This window comes from Cydia pomonella, chromosome 3, assembly GCF_033807575.1.
Source record: "Cydia pomonella isolate Wapato2018A chromosome 3, ilCydPomo1, whole genome shotgun sequence".
Lineage (NCBI taxonomy): Eukaryota > Metazoa > Arthropoda > Insecta > Lepidoptera > Tortricidae > Cydia > Cydia pomonella.
In genome coordinates this window covers 17,068,168-17,087,935 of record NC_084705.1, presented here as the reverse complement: position 1 = coordinate 17,087,935, position 19,768 = coordinate 17,068,168, and the positions used below count along the sequence as shown (strand labels likewise).

At 37.0% G+C, this 19,768-nt stretch overlaps 1 protein-coding gene across 1 annotated transcript in view; it reads right to left on the bottom strand.

Annotated features, from left to right (window-relative positions):
• Positions 1-7,781: 7,781 nt before the first annotated feature.
• Positions 7,782-19,768, bottom strand: part of LOC133516174 (photoreceptor-specific nuclear receptor) — a 57,899-nt gene continuing 45,912 nt past the window's right edge. The window contains exons 6-11 of the mRNA XM_061848958.1: positions 14,876-15,015; positions 10,274-10,370; positions 9,298-9,406; positions 8,622-8,736; positions 8,417-8,536; positions 7,782-8,292 (exon numbers count right to left, since the gene is read on the bottom strand). Coding sequence (XP_061704942.1) covers positions 8,054-8,292; positions 8,417-8,536; positions 8,622-8,736; positions 9,298-9,406; positions 10,274-10,370; positions 14,876-15,015 — 820 coding nt within the window. The 3' untranslated portion in view covers positions 7,782-8,053. The remainder of the gene's footprint in view (positions 8,293-8,416; positions 8,537-8,621; positions 8,737-9,297; positions 9,407-10,273; positions 10,371-14,875; positions 15,016-19,768) is intronic.

The following is a 19,768-nucleotide window of genomic DNA, read 5'->3' as shown; positions in this document are numbered from 1 at the left end:
AAGTGATAATATCATATAAGGCATAAAAAAGGCATAATTATACCTAATTTATGAAATAAAATCTTTACAATTTTTTGACGTAGGGCAACGCAACGGCCCTAAAAAAAGACCACCCTGTAACATATTTTTGTATTTTTTCTTGTACAGAGTTTTTAGGACTATAAATTGGCAATGAGACTTGAATTGAGGATTTTTTTAATTTTTTGCAGGCTTGTTTATGATGTTGGCCCAATGAATAATCCAAGTTTAAGGCCTCGAGCGACGAACGCAACTTTTTTTCAAGCATCGAGAAAACCGCGAAAATTTAGGGTTTTTTTAGATTTTGGGAGATTATAAATAACCCTAAAGGACTAGTTTTTGATACATAGCACCTTCTCGGGATCGGGGTGTTTTTAAAGTAGTAGTAATATATTTAGTCGAAGTTTTAGCATATTAGTTAATGAATTGATAAAATAAATAATAGTATGGTCCCTGTATTTGTTTTCAATTACAACAAAAGATGCATCCAGAGCTTCGCTATCATTCCCCTGGTAACTCACTAAAGAACGCGTACATCACTACTCAAGGTTCTCACGGAGGCTTGGGTCCGCGCTGCATGTCTGAAAAACGTAAGTGTCCTTCTCATTCTCTTGCTGCTTTTTTCATTCCCTTAAATTGTCATTTATGTAATTTTTCCTTTGTCGTTTTTTTGTCGCTATTATGATTCCCCTGATAGCCAAAATTCAAGTTGCTGTAATAAATGGACCAAAAGTGAATGCCTATTCGATTGATGGATAAAAAAACCAAATCAATATTTCACATGTATTTATTACAATAGGAATACTATTCGTTATATTTTTGGTTATTTTTTGGCAGTAGGCATAGGTAATATTGACAAAATTTCACATATTCAGTTAATAAACAAGCTAAACATCATCAGACATCTTAATTACGTATAAACAGCATTATGTATTTTATTTACAAAGCATTGCAATAGGAGGCAACAATTCTTCAGACCCTATTTTCCTGTTCCTATTTTCAACTCTCATTGAAGCATAATACTATCTACATTTATTAACCAGATGTGTTACATGAGCATTGCCGACCGTTTACAGTTAGGTATTTGGTTTTAGGGTTTGGTGGTGGTTCGTCGTATTGACTCTGACGCGGAAGTACCTATCACCCTGCCATCCTTGCTTATATTTCCCTAGCCGTCGATCAACACAACGCATCCTCGAGAATAGGTAGGTTAATATTTTTAAGTTATCTAAAACGAAGGTATTAGGTATAATACCTATTAGGAAAATGTAAAAACTACAATTTGACAATTTTCATTCACAGTATGTACTTTGCCCCTTTAGTGTTTATTCAGATACTTACCCCAAAACCTCTCAGTTACTGTAAATTTCTGTACAATCGACTTACTCTTACTATTAGCAAAGATAATTTGAAATGGAGGTGGATTGTCAAAGAAAACTTTGTAGCCACAGTAAATTTACTGCCATCTTTCGACACATGAGTAAAATTTTTAGAACGCCATTTAACTTTGATCCTTATCCTTTTTGATATTTAACAAATTAAGCAAATATCAGGGAATGGATAAGGATCAAAGTTAAATGGCGTACTAAAAGTTTAAATCATGTGTCGAAAGATGGTAGTAAATTTACTGTGGCTACAAAGTTTTCTTTGACAATCCACCTCTATTTCAAATTCTCTTTACTATGAGGTATTTATTACACAATTAACTTATTATTAATATACTATGTAGGAAATAATTCATAATAAATATTTACGTAGGTTAGTGGTGTCTACTTAAATTACAATAACATTATTATTTACACAAATGTACAAAATTCATAAGTAGCTTTAAAAAAGTTTGTAGGTTAGGTACTCGTACATATCCAAAAATAGTCCCGATTCTTAATTAAAATGCAGGCCTAAAATAAGAGACAATATTAAGAGCTTAGAATATAAAATAATTTCGAAAAGAAAAGCTCGTATGGTAAAAACCATTTTAGCGGTGGGTTTGGCGTGTACGGTTTTTAAAAAATGTTAAAAAAAAACAGTTATTTGGGCATTCTCGAGCGCGTCAGATACTCAGATATTCATACTACGTATGCCCCAAGTGCCTCTGATAACAACGGCATACTAATCTGCCGGTTTGCGTGGTGGGGGTAGGAATATAAAGTAGTCAAAAATGCAAAAAAAAAAAAATTTACTCGAGCGCGTCAGATTTTTGGAAGGGGTGTTAAGTAGGCCCCAAGGAAGGTCCCTTTAAAAAAACTAACGATTTCGGCGTGACGATAAGTTACGATGAATTTTTGAAAATGCAAAAAAAAAAAGTTTTTATGAAATACTCGAGCGCGTCAGATTTTCATAGGGGAGGTTTATCTCGGTATCCTGAAAGCATATTTTCTTAATCTGACAAAAATGTTGGTGGGTTCTCTTAATCTGACCGAAAAAGGTTTAATGGTTTCTTTTTTTCCTTTCTTTCTCCTTGATAAAACGGGGATTTTAAGAATGACAATAAAGCGATAGATGCAACCAACGTAAATGTAGATGAAATGTAGTACGAATTGTATTATTTATTGTATAAAAAAATGAAATGATATAAAAATTGTATAATAATTGTATTGTTATGTATGACCTTTACATTTTTGCTCAATACAATTCATCTTCTTCTTCACTGGAACTTTCATATTGTGGCTCCTCATCCACAATTCTTTCCTGCTGAGTGCCTGCAACATCCGTAACAATTATTTCTATTCAGTAATTTTGTTGAGAGAATATTATAGAAGTACAAAAATTTACCTGAATCAAGCGTCTCGTCATTGCTGTCCTCAGTGTCATTCTCGTTGCCCAGAATATCCGGCGATACAACAACATTTTCATACGCATCGGGCAATTGATTCCCGATAAACCACGTGAACTCGAATTTATTATTATTTTCTTTCCACCCATGATCGGTTGGTGCAAGGTCAGTGATGTCGGATTTGTAAGCATTCCTCCACAAATTGGCGATGTACCGAGTTCTGAGGCAATGTTGGTATAGCTCTGACTGGCATGGGGGTAAATTGCAAGCGTCGTAGTTGCGTACGTTCAACGAGAACGGCTTCGATGTGTCGTGCACCTTGTATGTTTTATTAAAAATGTCGAATCGAGCTTCGGTGACATCAGCGAGTTTCTTCAGTCCGTACATGTGACATATAAAAGATTGAAGCGTGGGGAAAATTGTTTGGATATCACAACGATCGGGCCCTACATCAGCGAGCGCTTTTTGAAAGATCTCAAATTTTCTCAAAATATCAAAAGGTCTCTTTTTGCCTCGTTTATACAATGCTGGATTAAAATCGCATCCTGTTAAAGCGTGGAAAGCAGGCAGTGCGCGTGAAAGCATTGAGCCTAACTGAACTGACAGTGCCGAAACATCTATATAGCGACGTGCATTACCGACTCCGAGACCCATCCACACTCTAACTGATTCGTTCAAATGCTCCACATTGACCAACATAATGACCAGAATATCTGTGTCTGATGTTCGAATGATTGTTGTAGAACCTTGTGACAATTGACAGGCAAGGAAAACTGTCTTCGTGTCGGCTTCTTCGTGACTTGAGCATGAGAGCTTATCATCGATTGTTCTCTGCACTATTCCATCGACAACTTTGAAGACGTAGCACAAGTCGTGGTTCAAATAGATTGTTTTGTTGCGAATGATAACGGCCATCTCTTGACTATTCCAATGATCAATGAAAAACTTGACTAGAGCTTCTTTGAACTTGATATTTTTCAAGTCCTTCGCAAAGTCTACTAATCGGATTTGCTGAGGACCGCTGATGTGGTAGTCCTTATCGTCATTCACACTGTTGCGGAGAGTATGCTCATAGTCTTTAATGGAAGGTGTAAAGTACCGATCAAAAACTGGCAATTTCATTTTTACTTCAGGAGTTGCAGCTTGTCCACTCGAGATGTTAAACAATTTATCAGCATCGATTGAGAAAGAAAATGTATTTATTGTCTAACGAATACCTTCCACAAAATCTTCGCGACTTATATGCCGCAACGCGTTTTTCGGAAGACGAAATGGCTGCTCCACACTTCCGGTCATGCGGAAACCGGCAGATTTTGTATTTTTAGTAAGTTTTAGATTATATTCTTCAAAATAAAAATTAAAAAAATCGCGCTCGAGAATGCCGGATTAACGGATTTTTTTTACAAGTTCGCGACCCTATAACTCGGCGGCGTCAAGGACTTATCGTCAGATTAGTTAAATTTAGTCTTAAAATACTAAAATCAACTCCCAATATCTTAATCTGACGCGCTCGAGTATTTCAGACTATCGATTTTTTTTTACTAATCTGATCGTCTATCCTAGGCGCGCGTCACTACATATAGAGCTAAATACTTTACAAGGTTGTTCTATTAGGTCTAAGGTATCTCTCATATCTTAAACTGCCACGCTCGAGTATTACCGAAAATTCCCCTATTCGCCTCCCTTCCTATAGAGTGTTCGACTCTGGTAAAAGGCCTCGGATTATTGGCGCTCTCACTGAATTCGAGCGCCTAACTAGAACTACCTACCTCGTCGCGTCAGAAATGAGTGCCTTTCATCCCTCGCCTCCCTCGGTTAATAATCTACTATTACTTATCAGTTATCACTTCCGCAGTTAGTTTGCAGGCTTAAGAGGAAAAGGGACGGCCGTTTTTCGATAAAAACGTAGTCTCCATTTTCCTCTCTGGATATTGACATTATGGATTTTTTTATATATAATTTGATGTAGGTATAGTAACCATAGATATGTCCCTACGTTTGACTTTTTTTGATTTTTTTGATTATTGTAAAAATTAGGAGCGAAAGCGTGATTTCATAAAAAAAAATTAAATGCTTCTAACTCTTATAATAATTTTAAAACGAAAAAATCAAACGTAGGGGTATAGCTGTGGTGTGGTGAAAACTTTTATGTTTGACTCAGAGGCAACGGTTTAACCCTCGTGCCTTGTAACCTTCTCAACGCTCAAGATTCCACTTTTCGAACCATTCGCTATGATCGTGGTTCAATTTTGAAATCTTTCGCTTGCTCGGATATCAATATTAGCACGAGCGGTTAAACAATAACTTTGACCCCTTGTGAAACAAATAACTATTTCAAAGGACAATGAGGACTACGTTTGAAAAGGTGATTTCGCGGGGGGTCCTCGACTGTTATCTTAACAGGATCATCCTATGGTTTCTATGAATTGAGGTATCGAATATAGAACTTTGTTTTGTTTACCTAAAGGTAATTCCTCATTAAACATGGGTACTTTTACATACAGGATTTAGAATATTTGATCGTTGACCTTAGTTCCACTGGTTACAATAATAGGCTTACATATATTATTATATCGATATATTCTCATTCTCGGTAATCTCAGCCGATCTCAATGTCACTCGTAACCTACGAGTAGGTATGAGACGGTATTTAAAATGAGTATCAGCGCGTTTGCGGCCATGCCATTGCGGTTTAAAACAAGGAAAACTGCGTATTTTATCAACAACCGCGAGCAGTAAGTAACTGATTACTATGTAGGTACATTGGATGTTACTCAGAGGCGCAGATTATTAACGTGTTAATAAAAAACATGTCTATGGTGTTACGGTTTGGAAAATAGAGTTTTAACCCAGACTACTTTTGTACTTTTGCAAGTATCTATATATGACACAATGAGGTCAATGAGAGGAAATTGATGGCTGTGGTCTTCGACATTAAATTCATATTATCTGCCTATTAATACGTACCTACTTATAACCGTAACACTCATACGATGTGTTTTACAAAATGAAGCTGTGCAAGGTCTTTTGATATAAATACATCGTTGCTTGTATGCACACAGTAAACCAGTCTTGCAACTTGCAACTCGATGTTCGCCGTTGATTGGCTTTTTATATGCTGTTCTTACGAATTTTACGCCACTGACTGCTAGCGTCGTGCGTGATGTGCTGATGTGTATTGTGTTTATTTCATGTCAAGAAGGCTTTTGAAGCTTCGTTCCTATCCAAATTTGAGTCAACTGTACGAGAAATGGTATCTAATGAAATAATAGTGAACATATATGTTTAGTTTAATATAACGAATGAATTTTATAGTTGAATTTTTTACCAACCTAAACACGATTGACGTCCCGATTCGAAGAATAAGATACGATAACGGTAAGTTCTGGTTTAGATAAGTTCTCATTTAGATATCGTTTGTATGTCGTATAATTGACAGAAGCTGCTCGATTCGGGCAACCAATGGCACATTGACGTTAGAAATATCGTAGATAGACTGGGATCACAGCGGAATCGAAATTAACGTCAATTTTGACATGTCGTTTAGTTATCGATCTTTCCAAGATCTTAAACGTGTCTTAATCATTTTTCGAATCGGGCCGTTAGCCTCTTCTGTGTCATCAAAAAACCCTATTTGCATAATTCTAATAAATTTATTTTGTGTTGATAAACACAAAACAGGAATGACATCAAGTCGTCTAGGATTTTAGAATTCTGCGTATCAATGACGACTGTAGTAAAATTCGAAAAGAGGGTAAATTTATTCGATAAGGATTTTTCCTTATCGAATAAATTGTGCAAAGAATCTGTCTACCACATCCATGCTTGAGGTCTGTTTGTTGCTTGCATGCAAAACAGATGTTTTTGTTTAAGAACAGCGGGCTCCAAAAGTGCTCACACTAGGAACCTTTGCAGTTGGGTGTACAATACTGTTACACTTGAGATTTATCTTATCTTTATCTTTTTGAGATCCCTAATATGTATATGGACTAGGGGTTTTATTATTAGAAATCATACGTTTTTTTTTGTCTGACGCTAACTATAGTCCGTATTTTTAGGTAGTTAAATAAATGTAAACAATATGTTTTTACATTTTCGGGTGCTTAAAACATCTATCAGTTAATCAACCAAATAGAAAACTGTCTGGATCTATTCTTTTATCATCATCATCAGCCATTTGAGAGTAAATGGCTAAATATTCGATCTCGTTTTAGGTTTTTTACTAGGGCGAAGAAATAGCGAATATGATATAATTAACTTACGTTTGATTAATCAAATCATCCCGATATATGCCTATTTATTTACAAAATAGCACGATTACAGCAGCTTCGTTGTTACGTTGAGTAAGTAATATATTGTATTAAAACTTCTGTAAGTTTTGGTACATCGAGTTAAATTAATTGTCTTGAAGAATTTTCTTGCTCAAGAAAATACCTAATTATGGTTTGTTAACTATCTTTTAAATACCTAAAGATACAGACTATAAGTTACGCGTAGATAATTTTCATGAAATTTAATAGGTACGGTCAGCTGCTAAGAAAAGTTACCACCTGTGCATACAAACTTCTATGCAAGTGTACCTAGTGTAATTAATAGGTACCTACGTATTGTAATTACTAATAGGCCAATTCAAGTTTTAGTTATTCGATCTGTTTCCGATATAATACTAACAGATCGAATAACTAAAACTCGAATTGGCTTGGCTTGTTAGTTAAGATACTAGCAGAATCGGTCGGAAGGTCGGTCTCTACATAGGTAGATGAACATTTTTCAAGGACACCTTATCATTTTCCTTATTTACATACATTGTACAAATACCTATATCAAATGTCATCTTATGAGGCCATAATTCGTTTTAAAAATCTAGCTTTACTTATATCCGATTCCACTTCTAGATGCATCAAGCTAAAATAAGTAGGTACACGTACTCCTAAATTAATTCTACATCTTCACCAATAAAAATTTATGATGTGGATCCGTACATTTTGATTGCTTGAAATTTGGATTTTTTAGTACCATCTTACCTTTGTTGAATATTTTTAGACGGTCATATTTCAAGGTGTCATTTACACTCTCGAATTGTCTCATATATAAGAGATCATATCAAGACGGCGGTTGGCATTTCGTCCACAACCGCAGCTCGTCACTAGCGCTCCCGATGAAACTAACGGGACTCTCACAAGTCACAACCCAACCGCTCGCGCTAAACATCGAACCAAATCACTAATCCGAGTTCCTTCGCAAAAAACAATCAATCTATAGCTAATTTTTATACATGTCAGCTAGCACCTTCTCCATGGGCGTTTGTCCGATGGTTTTGGCGAAGAACTCCCTCTCGAGCTGGTGCGGGGAGACGAGGCGGAGCAGCGGCAGCAGCAGCAGCAGGCGGCCGAAGCGCGCGGGCGCCGCCGCGTGCGCCGCGCGGGCGTGCGTCATCAGCATCACCTGCGCCTGGTCTTGCAGGTTCTCAATCTGCAGGGGATCCTTGAGGCCGCGTGTCTCTGGAAAATTAACGTCATCAGTACTACCCGGAAGGACTTCTTGCCGTTCTCGCCGGCGGCCAAGAATAAATTGTGAGGAAAAAACGAGCGAGTGATCTATAATGATATCTAATTATCTACTGACCAGATTTAAAGAGTACGATGGCCTTCATGCAAGCGAATTCAGCCGGGTCGACCAGCACTGCGCGGTACCGGCCTAGCACCTCACGCAGTCGCCGCAAAACACCTGAGCCCGCTCCAGATTCTAACAACAACAATACGTCAATAAGTGTTATATAAACGTTTACTTTACCATACACCGTACTTAATTTGAAGTATTTGTGATTTACCCTGGTCAGTTTGATCGCTGCCGAAGAGCGCCGTACACGCCGCGTCGAGCGGCAGGCACCACTGGATTGCGTTTAGCAGGAATAACTCCGACCATGCCTCCTCCAGCAGTATAACCTGATAAACAAACCGATTTTTTTATTTTCTCAGTGATTAAATATCGCAAAAAAGAAGAGGCATTTATTGTGTATGTTATTTGTATAGGTACGACATATAAAAGCTGCCATATCCAATTCTTAAGGATTCCATTCCAAGCGTCATCCCAGGATTACAAGCGTCGATCGCACTGGAAAGCAAATCGTGGATGTAAATGGGTCGGAAGTGGCACAAATATTCACTAGGGCTAAACGACATGCAATTATCGCTATTTAAAAATTAAGGAACCTGCGGTGGCAGCATAGTTCCATTTTTATCACCTGTCACTATGCCCGTCACTTTCGCGCTTACACGCTTGTTAGAACGTGACAGGCATGGTGACAAATGATAAAGAGCCGACCATCTTAGCCCTACAGCGGCGGCATCATGGTTCCATTTTTATCACTTGTCACTATGCCCGTCACTTTCGCGCTTACATACTTGTTAGAATGGGACAGGTATGGTGACAAATGATAAAGAACCGACCATCTTAGCCCTACTGGACAATATCAAATAGGTAAGCACGGAAATTAAAAAAAATACCTGATCTCTGAAGGCGAGGCTGGCGAAGGAGGGCAGGTTTTTGGCCCATTTGACGGCCATGAACAGCAGCCGGGCTGCTGTCTCTGCCGCGCTTTCCACTCCCAGCGGTCTGAATCAACACGTTCATGGGTAAGGTTTCGCAGCCTTAGTTAGGTTGAGGCCACATATTTCTTGTCTCTACTCTTTACTTCTACAGTTAGAGTTGAAAAGGTCATAAGTAAGTAATTAGTAACAGATGCGGTGCGCCAAGGGCACATTCTAGCTTACCTACTAAGTTCCTGTATTTTTAGAGTAAACGTACTTAAGATTCCGTTGGCTCAGCGACCGAAGTTTTTGAAAAATCATACCGCTGATTTAGATAACAATACGGTTACCATTAATATAATTAACAATCTTGAGGATTTTCTAGGGACTTCAGCGATTAAAATCCTGATTTTTCGACTTTCGCTCGATAAAAAAAAATATGAAAAATGCTCATTTTTATTGTTTAGGGAACTCTGCGATTACTTTTTCTTTTTTAAACTTAGGTACATCAAATTAATATTCAAAACATAATAATATCCGCGGTCCCGAGCACGCACATCCATCTCGCTTGTTACGCTTAGTGAGAGTGAGAAAAGAACACGAATCTACGGGGCCTTAAGCTGCGAGGGACACTTTCCAGACCTGACTTTATAAACACCATCATTAAAATAAGCTATAATTTATTTAAAAAAAATAGGAGTTGAATAGAAATGAATATAATCGTTTATTACGAATGAATGAATGAATTTTATTTTCGGAATACGGGATACATAGGGTTGGTAAAAATATAGTATGTACAAGTTCTCCATATTCTACTTAAACAAGCATGCAAAAAATTATCTGTATTTTTAGCGTGATCCTCCACAGATGAACCATTGTAGGTACATATAGTTGTTACAGTACTTGTTAAATTTGTTAAACATATAGCGCCCGAAATTAAATTAACATTTACCTGCAAGGCCCGCAGTTCTGAGGATAGGCAGCGAGGTTAGCAGCGGGGGGCGAGTAAGACGTTGAATCTTCCTCGTTGGTAACATCGATACTGTCATCTGGGAACATAATACCACAGATCGTAATCAGTATTTCTAACAATCATAATAGTATAATTTGTTTTTTATTATTATTAATTCGTACTTGGATAAAGGCAATTAAGTAATTATCAGATAAACTTATAAGTTACATTAACAACCGATATGCGAAAATTTAATATGGGCAAAAAGTTTTAAAAGAGGAGTAGGTACTGATTGTAGAAGAGGTGTAGTAGAAAAAAAACCCAATTACCTATACAACACAGCCTTACTAGCCCTATAACCCTGTACCACAGTATAACTACTATTAACTGAATCGTCAAACGTCAACTTTTAACTATGAACTCTTTGCTAATAATGCTAATATTAAACTCTCCCTACGTATCAATTCAAATATCAGGTTGTGTCGGTGTCGGTGGTGCCTATTCACTTCACATCAGTATCCAATAACCGTAACGTGTTTTTAGTTTTACCTCATTTTCATAAATATCATTTATTAAGTACTTAAATAAAATACCGTAAAGCTGTGACTTTGTAACCACAAAAAAAAAACAATCCGTTCGTCGTCGTACCAATTAGGTACCCACATCTATGTTTAGTAAGTATTTTGATTTACGCTAAACCATAATTATGACTTATATTCTATTGGATTCATTGTGTCAAACGGCCCGATTCGAAGAACGGGATACGATAACGATAAGGTCTGGTTTAGGTAAGTTCTCATTTAGATATCGTTTGTATGTCGTATAATTATAATTGACAGAAGCAATTCGATTCGGGCAACTAATGTCACTTTGACGTTAGAAATATCATAGATAGATCTCACTGGGATCACAGCGGAATCAAAATAAACGTCAATTTTGACATGTCGTTTAGTTATGGATCTTTCCAAGATCTTAAACGTGTCTTAATCATTCTTCGAATCGGGCCGTCACACAATATTGCTTTTAAACTTACGCAGTTGTTTCATCGTTTTTACCAAACCCTGTTGACTATGACTATTGGTAATTTCCCTGTATATATTGAATGGAATTTTTGGATTCACTTCGACTGGTTATCCCTAAAGTACCTACTGAGCGCACTTTGTTTAAGAGGCGACAGGAGTGGTGATTTTCCATACAAACGTACTCCACTGTTTCCTCCGTGGTTTTTGAAGCTAGGGCAATGATTTTTTTAAGACAGATTATTATTATTAATATCTGTTTTGCTTTTTTTATTATTGTTATTTCTCAAGGCACTAGCGCACTTCAAATATTCGCAAAAACGGCCTAATTAACTAGACCGCAAAGAGAAGCATGGTATTTAAAACTAACATCAATTAGCCTAAAAAGCAAAACAGTCCGACACGGATAATTTCGTTATCATGTAGATATCAAAATTTCGTTTAACAGTCGAGTACGAAAGATCGTTTTTTGAGATTTTTACGCAGAATTTTTCGCGCCTGGCGTTGTCCTTATCGCACTAGTTTTAGGAGCCGCTTCCGTTAGCGAGACGGATACATTCACTGAAAATATTTAAATCTCAGCTCGCGTATCCTCTTAACAACATAAATGTGCAGGTCTTAAGCAGATAATATTCTAAATTCTAAATAAAAATAAAAAAAACTGAAGGGTACAATTTAAAAGTATTAGAGTCAGACCGAGATAAGTTGGCAGTGATTTAGACGGCCCAGACAGTGCATGTGTTAAACGACAAACTTCTATGAAATTATGACGTTCACTTAACACTTGCACAGGCTGGGCTATCAAAATCGTTGCCAACTTAGCTTGGTCTGACTCTAATTGTGTGTAGGTGCTTTTTTAAAGGCATACGTGGCCTTGTTATTATGGAGAGTTTTGTGTGTTTATCTCCAATAATTAATATTTAATTGTTGTTTGTTGTTGATTTTTTTTGTTAAGACGACCGGTCTGGCCTAGTGGGTAGTGACCCGGCTTATGAAGCCGATGGGCCTGGGTTCGAATCCCGGTAAGGGCATGTATTTATGTAATGAGCACAGGTATTTGTTTACAGTCATGGATGTTTTTTATGTATTTGAGTTTTGTATGTTATAATATATATCGTCAGTGGCAGGGCAAGACCAACATTTTATGTGGGCAAGCTACTTTTAGCGAGGCCCTCTGGTGTCGCAAGAAATAACCAACATGTTTACGTAGTGTCCGAGATATATTTAAATAAAGAGTTCTATATTATAACCCAAAATATCCGCCACAGGTGTTGTTTTGTACTTATTTACCTATTGCTTTGCTTTTTCCCGTTAACACAAATATATTTAGCATCAAAATATCCAGTGTCATCTTCCACTCACAACAAGTTAATCTAAGTTACATAATAACAATATACACTCATTTATTCATCAATAACAACAACCACAAAACGAAAAGACCCAAATGAACAAGTACCTAATTACTTACAACCGCGCCTATCCGATTCCAACACTTAGTATTTGATAAGTAATTGGCATACTTTTTATTTTATATATTAAAATGTGGGTACGAAACCAATCAAAATCACAAAAAACGTCACACCAACCGGGCGATGCAACCAAAGGGTGGCTTAGACCTCGGCGCTCGGGCGCGGAAAATTCAAATTTACCAATGATAACTCATTGCCTAGTCTCGGTCTCGCTAAGAATCTCGGCCCATTCTGGCCGAGAGCCGAGACCGAGATCTCGGCTCGATTTTTGGCCGAGAATACCGAGACCGAGACCGAGACCGAGATCTCGGTCGGACCTTAGTTAAAATTAAAACTACTTTTCCATAATCGCCTGTGAAAATGGTTTTCACTAGTTACTTATAACTAGTTTTTGCAAAGTGCCTTGGTGAAAACTGGCTTTCACTAAGTATCCAATGTGGGATATACACCGTGTTTTTATTGCATTCCGTTAATTTTTATATTTTTTTATTTTTATAAAAAGTAATTAAAAAAAAATATTGGCATTAAAGGCAAGTACATTTAGGTGTTGAAGTCCCTGATTTTTGAGTTAGGTAAAAACCTGTGTTAGAGAAGTCAGTGTCCTCTCCCATATAACAGAAACTATTATGACTTATGACTTAGTTAACTATATTTACCATTTACATAGTAGACTGAAAGTAGATAATTAAGGCTTGTTTGAATGCTAGAAAACAATGCCCTTCTAATAAGAATACAGTGCAATTACATTTATATTTGTTTTATCTTGTGTGGATGTGTGTGTGTGTGTGTGTGTGTGTGTGTGTGTGAATATATCAGGGTGAGATGTTTAGAGTTTTGTTAATCTTATTATATGAAAAGATGCCCATAAATCTTTGTGGCCGTAACTAGTCTGCATTTATATGGTGCACATACGAGTACAATAGTCAAAGTACGTTTACTTGTAATTTTATTTTTATCATAAGGGGTAAGCTTATGCCGCTTTAACACTAACAGTAGTATACCTATACGACGTATGTTGCCCGTGTTTGGTGATTTGTGTCCTTCCGATCTCACAATAAAATCTAGGAACTTTAATCGGGCCGCGAAAGCCTAAAAGACGATCCTGGTAGTGGACGACCAATTTCTGCCATCACTGAAGAAAATGTGATCAAGGTGAAAAATCTAATTATTGAAGAACGACGAGTGAAACATTAGGAGATAGCTAGAGATGTGGGCATTAGTAAGGAACGGGTAAATGAAATAATTCATAGCTATTTAAACATGTCTAAGGTTGCCCGGTTGGGTCCCCAAAATGCTGACCGCGTAGACAAGAACAGACGTGTCAAATGTTGTCAAGATTTTTTAGACATGAGTCGCGGCAAAGAGGAAGAAATTATTTCCAGGATTGTGACATGTTATGAGACTTGGTTTAGACAATGGGACCCGAAAGTAAACAGGAATCACTACAATGGAAATTCAAAGACGAAAATCCTCCTCGGAAGTTCAAGGTTCGTCCATCGGCTAGCAAACTTATGGCGACAATTTTTTGGGATGCTGAAGGGAATTTCCTAATAGATTATTTACGTAAGAAAACGACAATGAATGCTGATTATTACGCATATTTACTTTGCCAGCTGAGAGACGCCACAGTAAAAGAAAAAAGGAGGGGCAAACTTATCAGAGGAGTTCTGATTTTACACGACAACGCACCTGTGCATAATTTCGCTATTTGACAAATGTAATAAATAGAAGTAAGGGTAAGCTTACTTGAGGGTTACTAAGGGTTCAGAAGCGGGTATCTTTCACTGCGAGGACACTCACCGTCGCTGTGGGAGTGGTGCCTCTCCACGTCATCGTGCGAGAAATCCGGCTGTGGTTAGGGCAGCGGTAGTGATGGTTAGGGCCGAGATGGAAGCGGGTATCGCTGCAAGGACACTAGATATACTCACAGTCCCTGTCGGAGGCGCAGCGATGGAAAGGGACAAGAGCTAACCGCTACAGAGACACCGTCCATCGCTGGATAAAAATCTCTCATCGTAGCAGAGCGACACGAATCTGGCTGCTGCTCCGGAAGCGACAACGTGGGTAGGGCAGGGCAATAGAAATCAGTGAATAGGGACACTGGGGACACTCACCGTCACTATCGGAGTGGTGCCTCTCCTCGTGGTCGCGCGAGGAGTCCGGCTGTGGTTGGGGTGGTGGTAGCGGTGGGTAGTGCGGGGACAGCAGTGGGTACCGCTGCGGCGACAGCGCCATAGCTAATGATACTGGAGGTCTGAAATGAAGATAATTTTACTTAATAATATAATGTCGTCATTATTTAATTCATCTCTTCGCCTTATTCATTCAGCTTAGCAATAGCTAGGCTCGAAATCCACCCGTGGCCGACAAGGAAAAGTGTAAGTAATTATGGCTACTTTAGTAATCGCACTGTCATACAATTCGACATATGTGGCATATTAATGCAGAATATCTACTTCATGGGACCGTGCGAAGTGCATGGTGGGGGTAAGTAAAGCGATCCCAGCGCATAAGGTGGTAAAAATTAGAACTAACTGCGGAGAGCTTCTTTAACATTTTTTATGTTATGTTATTATCACAAGTTATATGGCTCTAAATGAAACTTTTATTTACAATTACTCCTAAAATATTCATTTAAATTGTGTGGTGTAAGGGAGGGATTAATATAATTCACGTATTTAAATTGATAATTATTAATACTGTATCCGTGTGAATAGCTTTGCAAATGCTCCATTTTAAGGATCTTTTTCTAGAAGTTAAGAATGGGTATAATAAGTTATCCTTAAAAGATAAACATTCAACATCGCGGACTTTTTTGTAGACCCATGAAAGAGAGACAACCCCACCATACATTGTGTTTTATATAACTCAAACGGATTAGGCAGCGTTTTCGATGAAAGCTCCTAGCCAGTGTGATTTTTTCCGACAACATCGTTATATTTCAACCAATTTACACAAAAACTTAACAAGTTATATAGGTACCTAAACCTTCCTCAAGAATCACTTTATTGATTAATGAAAGTCTGTGAATGAAAATCAGTTCAATAGTTTTCAGTTTTGGAGTAGTTTTATAAAATGTAGAATGTAGGGAATTGACGTTTTCCCCTACATTTGTGGCTGCTAGGTTGCGTAACAGTCGTGCACATAGCGATAAACATATAAGTACACAAATTTATAATAACAAACTAACTAAACTAAACAGTAAATTTATTCTACATGCAATTGTTAAAACAAAACAAGGGTCATTGACCTAATGACATGGTAACTTGATATATATTAGTAATTCGTATCATTTGATAGAGAGAAAAATAATTAAGTTATGTGGAGATGACAACAATGAAATTAGATGTTTCGGGTTATTCCCACTAGTTACCACCAAGTTGCTACTACAGGTAACTACTGGGAAAAAAACTCACTAGTCACGGTTTGGTGGTAACTACTGGGATTTTTTTTCCACTGGTAAAAGGTGGTAAGTTTTTTCCCTAGTAGTTACCACGAAAATGTTGTTAGAGTTCAATACTAATAAAACAATAGAAGTAATATAAATATAGAATGCTTTAATAAATAAAGATAAGTCGATTAGTGTTTCAGTAAAATGCCTTAAAAGTGATCAAAAATATTAAAACCGTTGCAAACGAAAAAAAAATTAGAGAGTAATTAACGTTTGGATAAAATTATCCTTAAATTAGAATTTATTTCTCCAACAGAATATTACAATTCACTTACATAAAGAAATACAAGCAATCATAATACACATTATTTACATAGTGCACGAATACCATGAAATTCTAAAACAAAACAACTTATTTATTTCTGTAAGACCTGCCTACCTGTGAGTTCCTATAATTGGCTTCCTGTATCTACTATATTTTTCTATAATGTCACAGCTGTTGGATCTCCAAATAAAAAAAAGAAGAAAGTGGGTAAGTATACGTACTGTTTGAATTGGCAACTCGTAAGCCAGTACAGTACAGTGATATTGTCATCGTGCGAGCGCGGGCGGAACGGGCTGTCGCGCAGACTAGCGTAACGTGACCGAGACATTAATAAAGAGAGCGCGCTAGAGATACGAGTATATACTGGTTGGTATGAGCGGTCAACACGTCCACCGAGCTCGCCCAGCAGTTGGCGATAACAGACCTACAACATGCATGGAGTTATGTTACGTGTTAATTTTTAATCGCTACGGCGTCCTATCATATGCGCCGATAGCAATATAATCAATGTAGTTTATTACAATTTTATTTTTACGTATCACAAATATTTTACTTTGTTTTATTTGAAATTATTACATTATAATAATAATTATATTATATATATTTTTTCCTTTTTACCATCAATCTCGAGAGCATGAGAGCATTTATCTTATTAATTGTAAATTGAATTAATTGTGACGTTATCTATGAAACCTGGATCTTTTGTCAAGGGCGCTTACGCCACAATGCGTAGCGCAGCTTTATATTTATATAGGAGCATCGTTGATAATGGCGTAAGCGCCATCGACAATAAAGTCCCTTTCAATAAATAACGTCACAATTATACGAACGAAGAAACAAATCAGTCAAAGACCGATTTTTTGATCCCTTATAAGGCAGTTTGCTGAAACAGTTATCGACTTATAATTAACCGAATAACGAATTAACTTATAATTAATTATTGATTAAATCACTCTATATTTATACCTTTTTTTATTAGTATTGATCTAACCAAAAATCCCACCTTGTACCAATGGTAGTTACCATTTAGTTACTGGGGAAAAAAAACCCAGTAGTTACCACCAAACCAAGTTGGTGGTAACTAGTGGGCTTTTTTTTCCCAGTAGTTACCAGTGGTAAAAGGTGGGAAAAATATTCCCAGTAGTTACCACTAGTAACAACTTGGTGGTAACTAGTGGGAATAACCCGATGTTTCAGACCTTGCATCCTTTAAAAGTTAATCGATAACGATAGCTATTTTAAACGCCCCTCTTCAAGCCACGACATAGATGAAATAACATGTCGAGGTAGGCGCTAGTCACCCGTGCCGACGGTCGACCCCACCTTTGATCAGGCACTGAATCACTTGTGCTGTGGCTTGACCCTTCGCTGCCCTATAAATAGAATCTATGTAATAACAAAACATATTGTCTCGAGTGCGAGTTAGACACTAGTATAATTTGGTCTCGGGGTTCGGAGTAACTTCTCGTAATCGGACCTCAACTCAGCAGCGAAGTGAGGAGATAAGCATTGCGAAGAAGAACCCTAGTCCTATGACGCTTGGGATCTTCAAAGAACTGGAATAAAGGTGCGTTAAAGGAAGAATAGGAACATTAAACAATTTCAGGATATAAAACTACATAGCAACGTAACGTGGGTTATCTAAAATCCAATTGTTTCTTAGATGCCAAAACAGTCTGATACATGCTTATGGTTTCTTTGATGCTGATACTTCTCTTTGTGGGTCTTTGTGTAATATTCATCGAATGAATACCTCTATTCTTGTTCATATGCCTATTACGTCACATGTACGCGAAAATAATAAAATATTCCTATAAATGAAACTACATACCTATATGTACGGTAATCCAGAAGGAGTAAGAAATTAATCCAGAAGGGTACAACGAGGTATTTTTAAAAGATTTCTTAGCTTTACTTTTTCATTCATCTTAGCTTCGCTTTTATTTAAATATAGGTATTTTAGTAATTTACATTTTTTCTTACTGTTTTTGATAGAAAGACATAATATGGATATAAATTATAAAATATACTTCCCATAACACTATGTAAAAACAAATCACTTAACAGTTGAACGCTCTCGCCCTCCCCATAATCCGCCATTCGTAGTTATTACATTTACATAATGTTATGATTTAGTGTTAAGAGAACAGCGCTGCGCACTATACCGAGATTGGTTTGCATCTGACTGCCAAATTGTGTCATAAAATTTAGGGGCCCAATGAGTATTAAAATGTATTAAGATTCTGGGTTTGCTGAAATACTAACGAAATCATAAATATTTTGGAGAGAGTATATTTAAGCGTTCCATACGTTCCAGCATTCATTATGTATAAGGAGGTATAAGTAGTAGTTAGGGCCTTTGCTACTGTGTGGGTTCGTATCTAATGATATTAACTATATAATATGATATGAAACGCAGATCTTTATCGTTGTAAAGAAATGTCTAAAACGAAACAGACGAACCCACTTCGCGTCTTGTATTTACGTAGCGACACAACATAGACTAAATAATAATTAAAAGTTAATATCAAAAAACTCGCCTACTTACCTACTATTTTGGCTATAGACCGATGAACCTTATAAGTATAGGTATCTAGTATATGTATTTACAGTACATATGGTGCTACTTTACCGCACTAGTGCGAAAATTAGCATATTACGTTACTATGTCGAACATTTAAAGGGCCATATGTACCAGAGATCGGAACCGGTTTTTTGGAAAAACTTTGAAATAAACATATATTTCGGTTTATTTTATACTCCAAATATAGGACTCGGTTGTGTTTTTAGATAACGACTTCGTATTATTAGATTGCCCAATTAGAAATGAAATAATTAACAAAGAACGAAAAAATACCGTTTTCGTTCGCATAGAAAAAATACCGGTTTCCGATCCCTGATATGTACTGTAAAACGTTGTACGATACATGTGTGAATAGGTAATTCGCAACTCGTGTCGATTTAAAACACTTCCTTCGGTCGTGTTTTAATTTATCGCCACTCGTTTCAAATTTCCTATTTTTCGTACTTGTGTCGTAATGTACTATTTCAACACACTTGCTCAAAACGACGTATTATTCCACCGATTTTTGGCTCATAATCCTAGATATTAAACACGCGTGCTTTTTCAGTATATTATAACACTCGTGCTTTTTCATTATATTATCCGACTGAGTTAAGAAGGTAACTGATTGCTAATAATATGTATAGAAACGGACACTTCTTAATTTGATCGAGTAATACATTTTTTTTAACCAACTACCTATTAAGTTTCAAATGTTAGTTCAAAGA